The sequence below is a fragment of the Felis catus genome, chromosome B1 (assembly GCF_018350175.1).
Source record: "Felis catus isolate Fca126 chromosome B1, F.catus_Fca126_mat1.0, whole genome shotgun sequence".
Taxonomy (NCBI): Eukaryota; Metazoa; Chordata; class Mammalia; order Carnivora; family Felidae; genus Felis; species Felis catus.
This window is the reverse complement of record NC_058371.1, coordinates 127,724,322-127,741,896: the sequence shown is the minus strand read 5'-3', so window position 1 is coordinate 127,741,896 and position 17,575 is coordinate 127,724,322. Positions and strand designations below refer to the sequence as shown.

The window sequence follows — 17,575 nt, the reverse complement described above, 5'->3', positions numbered from 1 at the left end:
TCTCATTATATTTTGTGTATCTACTCTAGGTTTTAGCATTGTGGTTACCATGAGGCTCATGTATAACTGCCTATATAAGAAACAGTCTACTTTCAGTTGATAGCAGGTTGAGTTTGAACACATTCTTCTTCTTTTTTTAATATTAGAGAGAAAGAGAGAGCATGAACAGGGAGAAGGCAGAGGGAGCGAGATCCTAAGCAGCTCCACGCTCAGCACAGAACCCAATGTGGGGCTTGATCCCACAACCCTGAGATCATGACCTGAGCCAAAATCAAGAGTCTGACACTGAACCAACTCAGCCACCCAGGCACCCTGAGTTTGAACACATTCTAAAGCTACATTTTTACTCCCCCACTGTGTTTTATGTTTTTCATGTTACATTTTCATCTTTTTATCTTGTGTATCCCTTAACTATTATAGTTACAAGTTTTTGAACTACTTCTTTAAAAATTAATGTTTATTTATTATTTATTTTGAGAGAGAGAGTGGATGCATGAGTGGGGCAGGGGCAGAGAGAGGGAGCAAGAGAATCCCAAGCAGGCTCTGCACTGTCATTATATAGCCCAAAGCAGGGCTCAATCATACAAACCACAAAATCAGGACCTGAGCCAAAATCAAAAGTTGGATGCTTCACTGACTGAGCTTCCCAGGTGCCCCTAAGCTAGTTTTGTTTTTTAACCTTCATACTAGCTTTTTAAGTGATTAATCCAATAGCTTTACTACATACTTACCCTTATCAGTGAGTCTTGTAGTTTTATATGTTTTATGATTACAAATTAGCGCCCTTCCTTTCCTGCTTAAAAAATTGCCTTTAAACATTTCTTGTAAGGGTAGTTTAGTGATAATGCATTTCATAGCTTTTGCTTTTCTAGAAAACTCTTTCTCTCTCCCTAAATTCTGAATGATGGTTTTATCAGATAGAATGTTTTTGGTTGTGAGTTTTTTTTCTTCCTTTTAGCGCTTTGAATATGCCATGCCACTCCCTCTGGCTTACAAAATTTCTGCTGAAAAATATGCTAATAGCCTTATGGGGATTCCCTTATAGGTAACAAGTTATGTTTCTCTTACTGCCTTTTAATATTCTCTTCTTATCTTTAAGTTCTGAAATTTTAATGATACTATATCTTGGTGTGGCTGTCTTTGGGTTCCTCTTATTTGGAACTCTCTGGACAACTGGAACTGGATGTCTGTTTCCTTTCCCAGGTTAGGGAAGTTTGTATCCATTATTTCTTCAAATAAGTTTTTTTTTTGTCCCTTTCTTACTCTGTTCTCCTTCTGGGACTTGTATAATGAAAATTGTGTTCTGTTTGATGTTGTTTTATCGGTCATTTAAGCTATCTTTGGTTTTTAATTCATTTTATTTTTACTGCTCTGACTGGGTAAGTTCCACTGCCTTGTCTTCAAGATAACTTATTCTTTCTTCTGCTTCATCTAGTCTGATATTGAACGCTTCTAGTGTATTCTTCAGTTCAATTATTACATTCTTCAGCTCTATGACTACTGTTTGGTATTTTCTTATACTTTCTGTCTTTGAAGTTTCAACTGTTTTCATCCACTTTCTTTTGAGTTTGGTGAGCATCTTCATGACTATTTGAACTCTTTATCAGGTAAATTACATATTTCTGTTTCATTAAGGTTTTTTCTTGGGTTTCATAGTATCCTTTTGTTTGGAACATATTCCTTTGTTTCCTCATTTTGTGTGACTATGGTTGTTACTACACATTAGGCAAAACAGCTTCCTTTAACAGTCTTGATTGAGTGTCCTTGTGTAGAAGATAAACCTTCATTCAGTCCTGTCCTAGCACTTGGTTGTCTCTGAAACCTCTGTGACTGTCTAAGCCACCTGATTTATTCTTGATCAGTCCTAGTTCTTGAGGATATGCCAAGCCCAGCCAATGTTCCAATGACTGAGGTATCTCAGTCAGCATCTAGATTCAGGTTGATTGGAAACCAGATTAGCAGTCACCAGTTTTTAAAGTATGCAAATATATACAATCCTGTAAGACCACAGTTATAAACCCTGCTGGCTTCCAGACCAGTCCATCTAGAGGTGCTCCTTTACTGACAGTTGTAAAAATTGGGGTTTCAGAGAAGTGTATAAGCTCTTTTCTTAAAGGTACTGTAAGCTGTAGTAAGACCAAGGGAGAGCACAAAGACCGCATCCTCCAGCCTATGTTCTCTACCTTTGTAGCCTCTAGGTATATGGCAATCCTGAAGCCTGCCCCTCAGTTTGAAGTTTTAGGACAAGTAAATAGGTTTTCTTCACAGGAAGCTGTGGGTGTTTCAGTCTGCTTTCTGTGCTGTGCCCTGGGAATGGTAGCTTGCCAAGAATTATCTCTCTGATTGTTTCAATCCCATGGGGCCCAGAAATGAGAGTTCCCTTGGACACAAGAGCCAGATGCTCAAGGGGTGTCTCATATGGATGTGTGTTTGCTGGCTTTAGCAGGGGCATGGAGTAGTGTGGAGCTAGGTCATGCCTGGCAGCTTTAGGGGACCACTGGAGGGTGCAGGAGTGGGACAAACCTGCCAGCGCTAGCAAGGTGGAGTGACAGCACCAAAATGGTACCCACCAGCACCTGTATCCCCAGAGAGAAGCCAACAGGCTCTGCCTCTCTGACAGGTGCATTAAGATTAGCAAATGAATCTCTTTCATATATATTCTAGGTGGTTTTCAAACTGCTGCTTTTGCATTGGGTCCTGAGATAAATGCCTCTGTGTGCAAGCCCTTTAAAAATGGAATCTTGGTTCCCTACAGCCCTTTGGTTCTCCTAGATGTAAGCCCCATTGGTTTTCAAAGCCAGACACTTTGAGGGCTCATCTCTCCAGCGTAGGTCCCAAGGTTTGGGATGCCTGGGGTGGGGCATAAACTCCTTATTTCTCAGGGAGAAGCTCTGTGATATCCCTCTCAATTGTGTGTCACCATGCTGGGAGTAGGGTGTTTTGGCAAGACCACATGTCTGCCACCGCTCCTTGATGTGGCCCATTTATTTTTTATTGTATAGGAACTGATCAGCTAATTTCCAGTACTTTTTCAGAAGGCATTGTCCCATATATAGCTGTTGATTTAGTGTGTCCAAGTGAGAAGGTGAATTTAGGATATTCCTCTACCACCTATTTACTTATTTTTTAGCTTATTTAAGCTTAATTGATACACAATGTTATAATAGTTTCAGGTGTATGATATAGTGATTCAACAACTTGATACATTATGCTGTGCTCACCACAAGTTTAGCTACCATCTGTCACCATACAACACTATTAAAGTATCGTTGCCTATATTTCTTATGATATACCTTTTATTCCCTTGACTTATTCCATAACTGGAGGTCTGTACCTCGCTCTCCCCTTCACCTATTTTGCCCATCCTCTCAACTTCCTCCCTTCTGGCAACCATCAGTTTGTTGTCTATATTCATAGGTTTGATCCTGCCTTTTGTTTGTTTGTTTGTTCATTTGTGGGGTTTTTGTTTGTGCTTTTTTTTTTGGATTCCACATATGAGTGAAATCATACAGTCTTTCTCAGTATGACATATTTCACTTAGCATAATACCTTCAACATTCATCCATGTTGTTGCAAATGGCACAATCTCATTCTTTTTTATGGCTGTGTAATATTCTTGTGTGTGTGTGTGTGTGTGTGTGTGTGTGTGTGTGTATCCATTTGTCTACCAAGAGATACTTAGGTTGCTTCTGTGTCTTGTCTATGCCACCATCTTGAACTTTCTCTGATGGTTCTTTTTAATTCAGAGTAAAGACACTGGAAATGTCTTCCCTGGTTGAGGCCTGCCAAACTTCAGGGCTACATGATTTGTCACTGTGTTTTTCATGTCAAATGAAGACATATTTATATGAGATCCCCACAGGTATTATACATGTGTGAGATCTGCTTTCTAATGATGTTTTTATATTTTCCAATTTTCTAATACCTCTCAATTTTCTATCTAGAATGACTAAAAATCAGGATAGAGGGAAGGGCAAAAGAAATTTTAGTAAACTTGCAGGATAACTTTTCAAATTAGATGTTTTCATTTGTATTTTTGAGTATGTAATTTATGGATCTAGTAAATAAAACAGTTTGCCAAATATTACACAATGATTAAGTGGTGATATTGGGTTCTAAATAGTTTTTTTTTTCCAGTCTAAACCTTTGGTTGTTTTTTTTTTCTTTTTCTCTTTGATAATTCTCCTTATAGATTTTTTTTAATTTCTGCTACTTCAATTTTAATCTTATGGAAACTATTTATCCCACTAATTTTTGTCTTTAGGTTAATTATTTTCTAGGTTACTATTTTTTTTGAAATAAAGAATCCTCTTAATTTTTGTTTTTATCTCACACCCAACTTCTCATGGGGAAGAGACCACGTAGAGTTCCTGGTATAAAACAAGTTGGGGTCACTTTACATGTTTGTATCAATAGAGCTAGCTAAGAAAAAAAGCAACTTATTGTGTCCTTGTAAATGGGCATTAAATGAAAATGCCCATCCCCTTCTATTCTTTGATAATATTGCATCGGGGACCCCTGAATTATTTTTTTTTCATATTCAATTTGACTTCTGACAACAACCTGAATATTAAAAGTATGAACACTTAAAGAGCTCTTGGAACACCACTGGTCATCTGTCTATTGCTTATGTATCTATTTGTACTGTGGAAGAAGTCACTCCTTCATATTATGTAGGGGAAGTCTGAGTAGGCTAGCATGTACTTCATTGATGGTAAATATTATAGAAATAATAACACTTTATATTTTAGTGTATATTTCATAAGCATGAGATTTTATTTTACAATTAAATTTTCTTTGATAAAATATGAGGACAATGCTATCTTTAAATGGATGTTCAATAATTTGGCACAGTATTTTACAAATAAAACATCCACACTAAGTGATCTAACCAGCAAATAACTCAATAAATATTAGAAGTATAGAAAATGATAATTCTTTTTTCATCCTTTACACTTGGATTTTCTACTGTAAGCTGTCATAACTATTTATAACTTCACCTTTGTCATTACTGAAGCACTTGTGTCCTTTTTACATACAGCTCTTCTTACTAGTCCTTGAGCAGAGGTGTCATTTTTGGGGCATGTCAATACCACTGAGCTTCTGAAAAATCTGATGTTCACAGCCCACAATTTATATTTGTTATTATTTTTATGTAAACTAGGTTCATACTCAAGAGATCAAGCATATTTTCTGTATTTTCATTTCTAACAAAAACCATTATCCATGTATCTACTGTCAATTTTTTTTCAATTGATTCCATTCTGTTACCTCATTTTCTCTGAAAAATGCCTTAGGAAACTTGATTCTTACTACCTTTACTTCATTTGTGAGTTGCTCATACAAATTTATAATGAATGAGTCAAATTTATTCTAGTTTCCATGAAAGAAGAAACATGGATTTCTCAAATTTGCTAGGAAGTTAAACTGTAAAAGTAACAACCACCCCCCCCCCCACACACACACACAAAATCTAACAATATGCAAATGCTCATTTGAACATGGAAGACATGAATTTGTCTAGTTTGGTTTGTATAGCTACTATTTTGTTGCTAATTTAAAATGGGTTGCAAACATTTATTTAATCTATTGCACCAATAGCTTTTAAGAGAGGCACTATAAATCAAAGTTGGCTTTGTGCATCTTGATACAAATTGATGTACAGACTTGAAAACAATATTTTTTTTCCTTTGCATTAAGAGTGCTATAATAATAAGGGGCTGTGCTAGCTCATATGGTGTAATCAATCATATGTTAGTAGTTGGTAATGATATTTATCTTCTCCCTGCAATCAGTGAATCCAACTGAGAACAGCCTTTCCATATAAGTATTGCCATCCCCTCAGGGTCCTGAAACAGATGGCCTGGCACTTTATTTAAGTTTTACAAAAGTTATAAATTCTGATAGAAAGATATACACTGTTTAGAGATGCAAGAAGGATAATACTATAAACACCATCTTTTCTCTGATAATACTGAACCTGAGTTCTCATTGAAATAGTTTAATTGCTGCAAATGAGTATTGCAGTTTAGAAGTTGTTGTTGTTGTTATCGTTGTTGAGATTTAAAAATCCTATCTGTGTAAAGGATGTTGTTCATTTTTCCCAGTTTAGGGATTAATTGAACTGCTCACTGCCAATCTCTCAAGCAGAAAGTTGCCATTATGCTGCACTTCCTTCTGGTGTGTAGCCTTCAGTTGGTTTTGTTTCATATTTCAGCATTATGTTTGTGTAATTATTTCACGTTAATGTTAAACTTTGTGGAAGCATCAAAGGATCACCTTCGCCAAAGCATGAAGAATATAAACATTAGCAAAAACAACAACGAAAAGCATAATCTTTACAAATGTGCTACATAGTACACTGCTTGATAACAACTAAAATCTTTTAGTTTATGTGGTTTATTTGTTAAACTATTTAGTTTAGTTTATTTGGTTTATTTGGTCGTATTGAGGTTATTAAAGCATTCCAGTTTCTACACTTAAAATTTCAGTAATCTATCAATAGATTCAGAATCTATCAATCTATCAGTCACCAATTGTTTGGTGAAGTCTTGCCATTCATTCATTTATTAATTCTTTTTTTTTTTTAAGTTTATTTCTTTTGAGAGAGAAAGATAGCATGCAGGCAGGGGAGGGGCAAAGAGAGAGGGAGAGAGAGAATGCCAAGCAGGCTCCATGATGAAAGCTCAGGTCTGGAACCCACGAATTATGAGATGATGACCTGAGCTGAAATCAAGAGTCAGGCACTTAACCGACTGAGCCACCCAGATGCCCCTATTCATTCATTTTTAAATTTATCAACGTTTAGTGAATACCTATTATGAACCAGAAGCTTTGTTAATGTTAAGAGATTTTTTAAAATGGGGAAAAAAGAGGGTCCCTTCTCTGAGACAGTTTAATAGTATAGATTGGCATCTGATCTAATGATTTTGAGTCTTCCTTTCTCTGGAATTCATTAATTTAAACCCACGTTGATACACTACAAAGATTTGGGAGTGATCCAATTCTCCTAAAAGATTTGTTCTGGGAAATGGCTGTTTCTGGATGGAGTTGTATCCCCAACAAGTATTTTAGCATTTCCTCTTTCTTCTCTCTTATGGTTTACTCTGTATTAAACTATCACAACAAAGTGAATAAGAATATTTTCTTGAATATATTGACTTGAATCTCAGCAATTTTTTTTATTATCTAAGTACATTATTTTGGGGGTAAAAAAAAAGACTATATGCTTTGCTCCTAAAGAAGTACAGACAGAATTTAAGTACAACAAAACATATGTTTAAATTTTATTGCAATATTAATTCTTATTTCATAAATATACTCATATAAGGAATACAAAAAGGACAAAAATTTTATTTTTCAGCCTCTTTAATTTTTTTTTAAAACTCAGAACATATCTGTATATCTTTATAGAGAATTAGTATAATTTGGAGGCCCTGGAGGCTTGGGAGAGTGAGTATTTGAACTGGTTCTTCACGTGGTTCCTTTTAAAAATATGGGGGCTTAAACATTTTTTTAAGTTCAGAGTATTAGAACAATGTACATTCTAACAGATTATACAGTAGTCCATATTTTAATATGGAAGTTTACTTATGAATTCTTTTCATTTAAAAGGATCTCTTAATAGATTTTCATTTGACTTTCAGTGTTTACATAGCATTGCCTCTGTCACTCTTGAAATGCACCTTTTGAAATGTAGAAGTAAAGTTCTGTAAATATAACATAGCTGCCTAATCAAGTTTTCATATCACTATCAAACTAGTTTTGAGATCAGGTGTCAAAACTAAAACTGCAAGTGAATTTTTTGAGACAAACTGTCTGTTACCTTCATTCAGAATGGCAGATTCTTTCCTCCCAGAAAATTACTTCCTTTTCCCTTCCCCAAATAATAATAGGCAAAATATATTCAACCTAAATTGACATTTCCTCAGATATAGTTTAGTCGCTTAGACTCCTGATAACTTCAGCTTTCAAAACCTGTAAAAGGTAATCATCTCTTTTTGTGGGCTTGAAAATAGTCCTCTTAAAGACTTTGGCTCATGATAGATCACTCTATTATTCCTTATAGAATCATCAGGCTGTTAAATACTAGAATAATATATCTTTATAGTTTTAATTCCTATCATTCATGAATATTAATCTAAATAATTCCCGTAAGGAGATATGGATTGTATAATTACTTTAGAGAGTGTCTTTGGTGACATTCATACCATGAATAAAGAATATTTTGAATGAAGACTTTGGAATTTCTCTGGTTCTTTATCTATAAAGTAAGAATAATAGTATCTGAACCAGAATGTAGTTTTTAGCAGAAAATGAGACAACACATAATGTACTTAGTATTTTGTCAAATATATAGTAGAGAGTTAATGTATGTTTTTATACTAATGTGCTCATGGTTGGAGCAGGTAGAAATGGTGCTGTTTGACAACATGTTGAGAAGTCTTAGTATTACTAAAAGAAAAAAAGACCACATATATATGAAAACTTAGCTCTTAATCTGAGAAAAGTGATAGAACCTCTTACTGTCTTTTAAATGAAAATTCCTATCTGTGCGACATGGAATTAAAAAAATTGTAAAGAGGGGCGCCTGGGTGGCTCATTCGGTTAAGCATCCGACTTCGGCTCAGGTCATGATCTCACAGTCTGTAGGTTCGAGCCCCACATCAGGCTCTGTGCTGACAGCTCAGAGCCTGGAGCCTGCTTCGGATTCTGTGTCTCCCTCTCTCTCTGCCCCTCCCCTGCTCATGCTCTGTCTCTCTCTGTTGCAAAAATAAATTAAAAAATTAAAAAAAAATTTTAATAAAAAAATGTAAAGATACTCAATAACAATATTAATTAATTTGAAAAGACCTCTGGTTAAACTTCAGGCTTAAAATAGAGTTGATAAGACACTGCTTAATTCTGCTTTGTGAGTGGATGATAGATAATTAAAAGGTGACCTGCCTTTTGTCAGATAGTGTTCCTGATGGCTAGTGAAATTACACAACTAAAGGATAAAAGATGGCATTTTAAATGAGAAAAAAAAAAAACATTTTTCATGGTACATTAAGGATTTGTTGACCAGAAATCCATGATATTATACTGGATACAGCTGATGGCAGGTTTGTTTTATTTTCAGAAAATCTGTATTTTGTAAAGTTGAAAAAATAAGGAATGAGTTTTAAAGCTCTAATGTAGGCTTTAGGAATAATATGTAATTAATCTAGAAAGGAAAAGAAGACAACTTATACCTGTAAATAAATAGTCCATTTCTTTTTCATGACTCTGTAGTGATTGTTTGAATCAAAACCGAAATTCTCACTGCAGTCCAAAATTTATCTTATGTCAAATCTTTTATTTCTGTTACCATAAGAATCTACTGAAACCAATAATATGTTAATTGCAAAGGCTTCATTGGTTTGAAATGTTCCGAATGGACACTGTGAAGAACAAACTGCTTTAGTAAAGACTGCCTTCAAACTAAAATTTATTCTGATCACTTGTAGTCTGACTAATTCCAGTTAGAACAGACGTTAAGTTGTAAAAATATTATTTCATTTTAATTGCTTCTACATCCATGATTGAGCCAAGCCTTAAAATTTAAGTCTGGAGTTAGGAAGTGGGGGGAGAAGGAAGTAGAAAAATATGTTCTTTGAGTTTGGCAAATACTCACATGCAAAATAACATCAATTTGGAAAAAGAACACTGTTTTTTTTTTTTCATTTACCTATCCTGGTTCACATTGTATTAATACAAAATGTTTCATCTTTTGGAACACTTTGTTTAATCTGTTCTTTACCAAGAGAAATGTATGAGTTAATACCAGTAGTTCTAAAAAATAATTAGGAACATCTTTTTTAAAATGTCTCTTACTTTCTCTACTTGCTTTATTTAAAAGCCCCATTTTTCATTGCTAAGAACAATATATATTATGCTTACATTGCAACTCTCTTCCGGGTACTCCAAGTACCTTGAAATCCACTTAATTTATGACCTTTTTCAATGTTTAGACAAATATTTTTCTAAAGTGTTCAATATAATACAAAATTCCTAAATAAAGTGCATTTAATCAATTGCTCCATTTAGAATTACTTAGGCATTAATGATATAATTTAACATACAAACAACACCTACAAATGAGTTGATCATTTTAATGAACATGTATTGTTTTTATTTGGATGTGTACTAAGTACTGGCAAATGCATTACAGTAATGAATTTCTTAGCATTTACAGATAACAACTCTTTAATAGTTTTGTGTTTCTGTTTATTATTTATTATAGCATTTCTAATCCTTCCATTTTTTATCTTATAGGAAATAAATGATGTGGATGTTCAGGAACTTGTAAGAAGGTCAATTGGAAGGTTAACAATCATTCGGCAGACATTTCCAGTCCCCCAGAATATAAGTCAGCGATGTTTCCGTGGCAACCATCGAATATCTTCAACATTGTGTGATCCAAAGGATCCATTTGCTCAGAATATGGAGGTATATTCTAAGTGCTACAGTATTTCTCTCAAGGTGCTTTGTTGGCCAATTGTAGAGAGAGCTCTTTGAGTTGTTTTAGATTTAGAATTATACATGTTTCCATTTTCTGAGCTATTCTCTTCCTCTGGAAATTTTCTAAGTCTGATGCAGGAGTCCTAAGAATTTGTGTCTTTGATCTTTTTGACCTCATTGTAGCAAAATATACTTGTTAAAAAAATTAAATACATAAAAGTTATTTCCTTCCCAGAAAGTAGATCCATAGCATTTACTGTGTTGGAATTTGTGATTGATATTCCTTAATGCCAGATGGCAAATTATTATGCTAATAAATTTGCTTGTTTTTTTCTGTATAACAGACATAGAAATATATTTTTAAAGATTACTCTCTAGTTTAGACATTCGCCAAAAAACTATTTAGAAATTCAAAAGATACTATAGTGCTATATATTCCTATCCAAACCAGAAAGGATATGGCTGAAACCTTTGCTCTTCAGAATACAACAAAGAATTCGAAGGTAAATAAATAAAATCTCTGAGCAGCAAAATAGAGAACATCAGGTGCCTGCAGTTTACTCATAAGGATGTCCTTTAACTACTCACCTAGAGTCCATTTTCTTTTTCTTAAGGAAAATGCTATCAGATTTTGTTTCATTTAGTTTTATTTCCTTTGCACTGGAAATTTTAATATGTCAATTTGAACAGGGTGTTAAAAAAAAAGCAGACACATCAATAGTAGGAAGCCATAAGGAGTACTTTCTAGCAAGGCAAGAGACAAGAAAAATAAATCAATCAGATCTACTAACTCAAATATCCTATCAATGTAGACTTGCCTTATAAAAATAACTCTGTGTCCTAAAACAGTTCCTAAGGATATAATTGTAGTATACTGCTAGAGTAGTAGTATTTAAATAGTAATTCTGAGATAACAAAAATTAAAATATTGGTCAATTTCAGTTGGAATAATATATGTTTTAGAAAATTATTCCTTCACAACATTTACTATAGCAAGTGTTTTAGTCCTTAGAGATACTCAGTTTGAACAGTTTAGAAATATAACCCTACGAGAACTAATTCATCCCCAGTAATACTAGATAAATCACGTGATTTTGTAAAAATGACCCATTCTCTTAAAAAGCATCTCCACGATTTTTCTATCTTTAGTCACCTGTGGATTTTTTTTTAGATGAATTACTTTTGATCCAATCACTTCTTCATACTTGCAGTCAACCTAAGAAGCAGCTATATTTCCCAGGTAGCTAGCTCCAGGAGCATTACCCACAGAACTTTATGTTCCCAACTAGGCTTTAGGCTTTTGTAGAATAGGTCTCCCCCAGGACCTGGTATCATAAAATCCCATAAAGTACACATCTATCTTTATTTCCTCCATCATGCCTACCACACTGCTTTGCTTCTTCTTGAATATTTGTGCATTTGAATGTAGCTAAGGAGAAGACAATGGTCAAACTAAACCACTCTAGAGCCTAAACAAGACCTGTTTAAATTTTAATGCCAGTCTTACAGATATGCTTATAATGACCAATCTTTTCATATTAATTGGTCATGAATATGATTGATATGAAAACGATAGAATTCTAAATGGATAAAAACGTAGAATTTTGCTTAAGAAAAATGTGAAATATTAAAGGCTATCTCGTCAAAGGAAATGGCAGGAAATGTACAAATTGGAAAAGTAGAAAGTAACCACACAGTATGTTTTTCCAAATTTTCATTCAAATTCTAGTTGGTTAACATATAGTGTAATATTGGTTTCAGGAGAATTTAGCAATTCATAACTTACACGTAACACCCAGTGTTCATCATAACAAGTGCCCTCCTTAATACCCATCCCCCCACCCACATCCCACTGCCCACTTCTAGCCCATCCCCCACCCACTTCCCTCCATCAACACTCAATTTGTTCTCTCTTGTGAAGCGTCTCTTATGGTTGTTTCCCTCCCTCTCTCTCTTCCACCCTTTCCATATGTTTATGTTTTGTTTCTTAAATTCCACATATTAGTGAAATAACATGGTATTTGTCTTTCCCTGACTTACTTCACTTAGCATAGTACACTCTAGCTCCTTCCACGTCATTGCAAATGGCAAGATTTCATTCTTTTTGATGGCTGAATAGTATTCTATTGAATATATATACACCAAATCTTCTTTATCCATTCATCAGCCAGTGGACACTCAGGCTCTATCAATAGTTTGGCTATTGTTGATAATGCTGCTATAAACATCAGGGTAGTGTACCCCTTTGAATCAGCATTTTTGTTTCTTTTGAATGAATACATAGTAGCACGATTGTTGGGTCATAGGATATTTCTATTTTTAACTTTTTGAGGAAATTCCATGCTGTCTTCCAGAGTGGCTGCATCATTTTGCATTCCCACCAATGGATGGACTACATAGTATTGTAAAGCACATTCACCTAAAAGCACAATCCTTCTGATTCTGTTAATGAGTTTCTTGAAATCAGGGAGCAAATATTTTATTTGTTTATTTATTTATTTATTTATTTATTCATCTTCATATCCCCCAGACCTATGTGATAAATTAAGGATGTACAGGAAGCACCACACCTCTTATCCCCACCTTCTTCTTACTCCCTTCAAACCCACAGATGGAAGAAAATAAGAAAATTACTTTTTCTTTGAGGATTTACTACATAGTAATTTCCCTATTATATGTAATAAATTTTGACAGAATAGTTAATGTATAAAAGAAAAATTGACAGAATCTTTTATATGTGAAGATTTATATAATTAAGTATCTAAATCTAAATGTATCTAAATGTAGGGCTGTTGAATTTAAGATGTTCCACTAAAAGCAGAGCATTTGATATAGAGGCTTACTTTGGGGAAAATTTTATCTTACTGAAGTTAAAGAAAAACAAGATAGTATGCATTAAAAATTTGGGAGTACAGGTTTCCTTTGGAGAAGTAACCCTCTCAACTTGGAGCTCATAAAAAAATGCAGGTAAATATGTCCACAGACAGACCTTTATCTTATCAGCTGGGTACTATTAAAAGTAGTAAAATAAAGGTATGAAAATATGACTGAAGAGAGCTCTAAAAATAGAGACCCAACCATAAAATGGAAACCCGAACTATAAGATCACAATAATCATTACAACAGGGAAGAAGAGGGCACAGTGGGCCTGTGTAGAGATCTTTGGGCTGTTACTTAATTTAACATTTATTTATTTTTGAGACAGAGAGAGACAGATCATGAATGGGGGAGGGTCAGAGAGAGAGGGAGACACAGAATCCGAAACAGGCTCCAGGCTCTGAGCTGTCAGCACAGAGCCCAATGCAGGGCTTGAACTCACAGACCATGAGATCATGACCTGAGCTGAAGTCAGAGGCTTAACCGACTGAGCCACCCAGGTGCCCCTTAATTTAATGTACATAGAAAGAAAAGTTTTAGAAGGAACAAAAAACAAGTTTCCCAAATCTTTAAATTAGTGCCAGAAAGACTAAAATCCAGGATGAGTTGAAGTTGCAAAATAAGTGTTAAAGGAAACTTTTAGCTCTATAAACAAAGGTTTTAGCAATATATGAAGCAAGAAGAAGAAAGTGAGTCATTCACTGCTTGGTGAAACTAATGTTAGCTTGGTTGCTAATGGAGAGAAAATAGAAAAGTCAGTGTTTTTTGTTTGTTTGTTTGCTTGCTTGCTTGTCATCTCCATCTAAGAAAAATTGTCTTCAAATTGGAAAAGTTAGAATAAATTTTTTTTTAATTAAACCACTTTTTTTTTAAAGAGCAGGGATTTGAATATGGTAAGAGTATACCTTACTGCTTTAAAATGAAGCTTAAATAATAATTGTTAAGAATAGTAAATAAAATGGTAGATACGATCACAATATTATAATTTAGAAATACTGGAGAAATACCTCAGAAGAAGACCCCAGTACGTGAAATTGGTATATCGTTCCACATTTCAAAAGGAAGGAAAAAAGATTCTGACAGAGTATAGTATATTAAAAGTTGATGAATTATTTGGATAAACTGTAGAATGTATTATTAAGTATATCGTTTGGGGTCCTTCATATGTGACCATAGGACTCTCTTAAGAACAAGCACTGGCAAGTCAAATCCTGTTTACTAATTGTTTATATTGAGAGAATTTTATAAATCTATTTATTGTATGTTGATTTTTATGTTGTGTTTGACATTTTTTAAGGAAAATTTATAGGAAAGCACAAATCTTATAGGGAAGCATTAAAAAGTCTAGATAGATTGATGTCACTCAAAGATTTTCAATAAAGGACTAAGAATAGAAGATAGTAGTAAACACTCTGTTTTCAGATTTTTTTTTCAAAAGGAAATTTAAAAAATTCAAAATATAGACAGTCTCATTATTATCCTTAAAAGGATAAACTCATAACTTATGAGTTTATTTAAAATTAAAAGTAATTTTTCAAATAGTTTACTAGTTATTTTTCTTACCCTCCAAATCTTTGAGCAAATTTGATATGCCTACAACATGGCTCAGATATATTTTGTAGCTTTGAGCACTTCTAATATCCATACTTCATTTTACTTCAATTTAGGAACTATGGAACTAGAAGAACATTCAACCACAGTGATAAACATTCTACTCTTGAAGTATGAGGAACTCTCTATGGTCATCCAAAAATACTGTTCTTGTACTTACATTTTCAAATGTTTACCATTACACAAATAAAAATGAATAAAGTATGACTATCAGATTTGCAAATGACGTAAAGCTAGGAGAGAAACCTTATTCTGGGCTGTATGATCAAGATCCAAATTATTAATACTCCCCAAATAATAAACGTAAAAGTTGAAATTTCAAAGAGATAAAGTATAGGCTCAAAGTCATTACCCTAAGTCTAGTTGGATGAGACCTGGTTTGACAGCTGTTTAAGGTTATTGAGATGAAGGCCAATTTTGTTTGAACATAGCGCAAGTCTCATTTGCTCTACACCATTTCAGTGTAATCTTGGTCTCCATGTCAGAGCATTTTGCTATGATCAAGAGACATAACCTTATACTATACTGTTCTAGTCAGATTGTATCTGCAATAATGTGTTGTTTATAAGTTCTAAACTCTGAACAGGAACATAAAAAAAAGAAAGAGAAGGAAAGAAGAAAAATGCTGAGATGATGAACAGCCTAGAAATTATACAAGATAATGAACAACTGAAGGAAAGAGAATGTTTCAGGGAAATTGATGGATGTTATCAAATATCAGAAGGTTGTCAGATAGAGAAGGTGGGTGCTGGTGCTCAGTTAAGTTGGAAAACACGTGTAGTGAGAGTGAGAGGGAGATAATTGGTCAGCTGGTGGGAAAATGGAGTTTAAGATGTTAGAGGAGGTATGTGTTTGTGTCCAGTAATAGTCATTTGTGTTAGATGTAGCCAGAGTAGATGTCAAATTCATCTCTGTAGAAATTGCAGTGACTTTTTTTTTTAATGCTGGGCAAAAGTTTGGAATCACTGTGAAAGAGGAGTCAAAGACCTCATGAATACAGAGTGGCCAAGAGACGGGTAGGTGATAACAGAAAGGGACTCTAAAGTATAGTATAGGAAAGAGCATGAACCTCAAAAAAGAACAGGTGCTTTCCTGAGATAGAAGTAATGGAAGGGGTAATTGAAAGCTCACAAAATGTCACTACCTCCTTTCGATCCCACAGTTTGGAAGGTGGGCAAATGAATAGAGGCAGTTTTTGTTGAAAACACCAGTCACATATATCAAATGCAAAGCACTCGTCTTTAGGAACGGCGTGGATGCTCAAGGTACATGCCTCAAAGCTCACAGAAGACACTGTGCCACCACAGTGTCAAGATTCGGATGGAACCCAAGTTGTCAGGTTTCTCACATCTTGACTCTGTCAAACATGCCTGATGTTAAACCTGCCTTTCTTTTCTTCATCTTCTTTTGTTTGACAACTATTTATCAGAATGTGTGCTAGCCGCTAGGAAACAAAAGTACAAAGGGGGAAAATTTGTACATGATGAGCCCCTATCCAGAAGGAGCTCATGTTCTAGTGGGAAAACCAGATTAAGAAATCTTAGAATTATGATATGTTCCAGTACAGGCATGTGTGTGTTACGGGAGACAAAGGAGACTGCCCAGTTAGCCTGGAAGCTGGTAGGGTCCTGAGAAGTTGTCAGGATAGGATTCTCCTAACTTCTGACCTGTTAATTGGATATTAGATGTTAACTAGTTGGAGAAAGGTAACAAGACATCAAAGAGTGTTATTCCAACAATTTCATATATACACTGAAAGCAATCAGTCAGAGGAAGAAGCCAAATAAAGCTAGAGAGATAAGAGCAAGCACGATTGAGGCAGTGAAGCAAAGAAAGGTTAAAAGCGGCCAGATTATTGCAAATTATTGAGAAATTGTCAAAAGGTTTTCCTTTTGGGTCTTCACAGTCTAATTCAGGCTGAATTTTGATTCATCAACTACTTTTATCTTCAACTCTTCATTCATTGCAGATTTAAGCTACTCCCCTAGTCTGTCTAGTAATTATCTGGCAGGGGAAGGGCAGGGAGGTGAAGGTGAGGATAGCCTGCCTTACTATTTCCTTACAAAGAACAAGGGTACCTGGGTGGTTCTGTCGGTTAAGCGTCCAGCTTTGGCTCAGGTCATGATCTCTCAGTTCGTTAGTTCAAGCCCCACTTTGGGCTCTGTACTGACAGCACAGAGCCTGGAGCCTGCCTCAGATCCTGTGTCTCCCTCTCTCTCTGCCCCTCCCCTGCTCACACTCTGTCTCTTTCCATCTCTCAAAAATAAATAAACATTAAAAATTTTTTAAAAACAGTATTTCCTTTTAAATAACAAGTTGGTATTTCACATAGTGCATGAGAGTATGCAATGTCTCTTTTAAGAAAGGCCTGCCTTCCATTAGTGTTACACATATAAAACGATGTTTGATATACACAAATGATTAAAGATTCACCTAGTAAAGAAAGAAAACTCACAAGGCACTATTAGGAAGTGCTTATTAACAGTTTCTCATAGCATTAAACTGTCATCCCAGTAGTTGAAATATAGTGCCATTTTGTGATGTGGGCAGACAATTTCATAAGATTCCTTCATAATTACTTATAAGCAAAGGGCAATCAACATAT

The 17,575-nt window shown here is 34.7% G+C and overlaps 1 protein-coding gene across 2 annotated transcripts in view; it reads left to right on the top strand.

Moving 5' to 3' along the window:
* Positions 1-17,575, top strand: part of GRID2 (glutamate ionotropic receptor delta type subunit 2) — a 1,434,457-nt gene that overhangs the window by 868,399 nt on the left and 548,483 nt on the right. For both annotated transcript variants that reach the window (XM_019829242.2, XM_045056096.1), the window contains exon 6: positions 10,297-10,470. In XM_019829242.2, the coding sequence (XP_019684801.1) occupies positions 10,297-10,470 (174 nt within the window). The remainder of the gene's footprint in view (positions 1-10,296; positions 10,471-17,575) is intronic.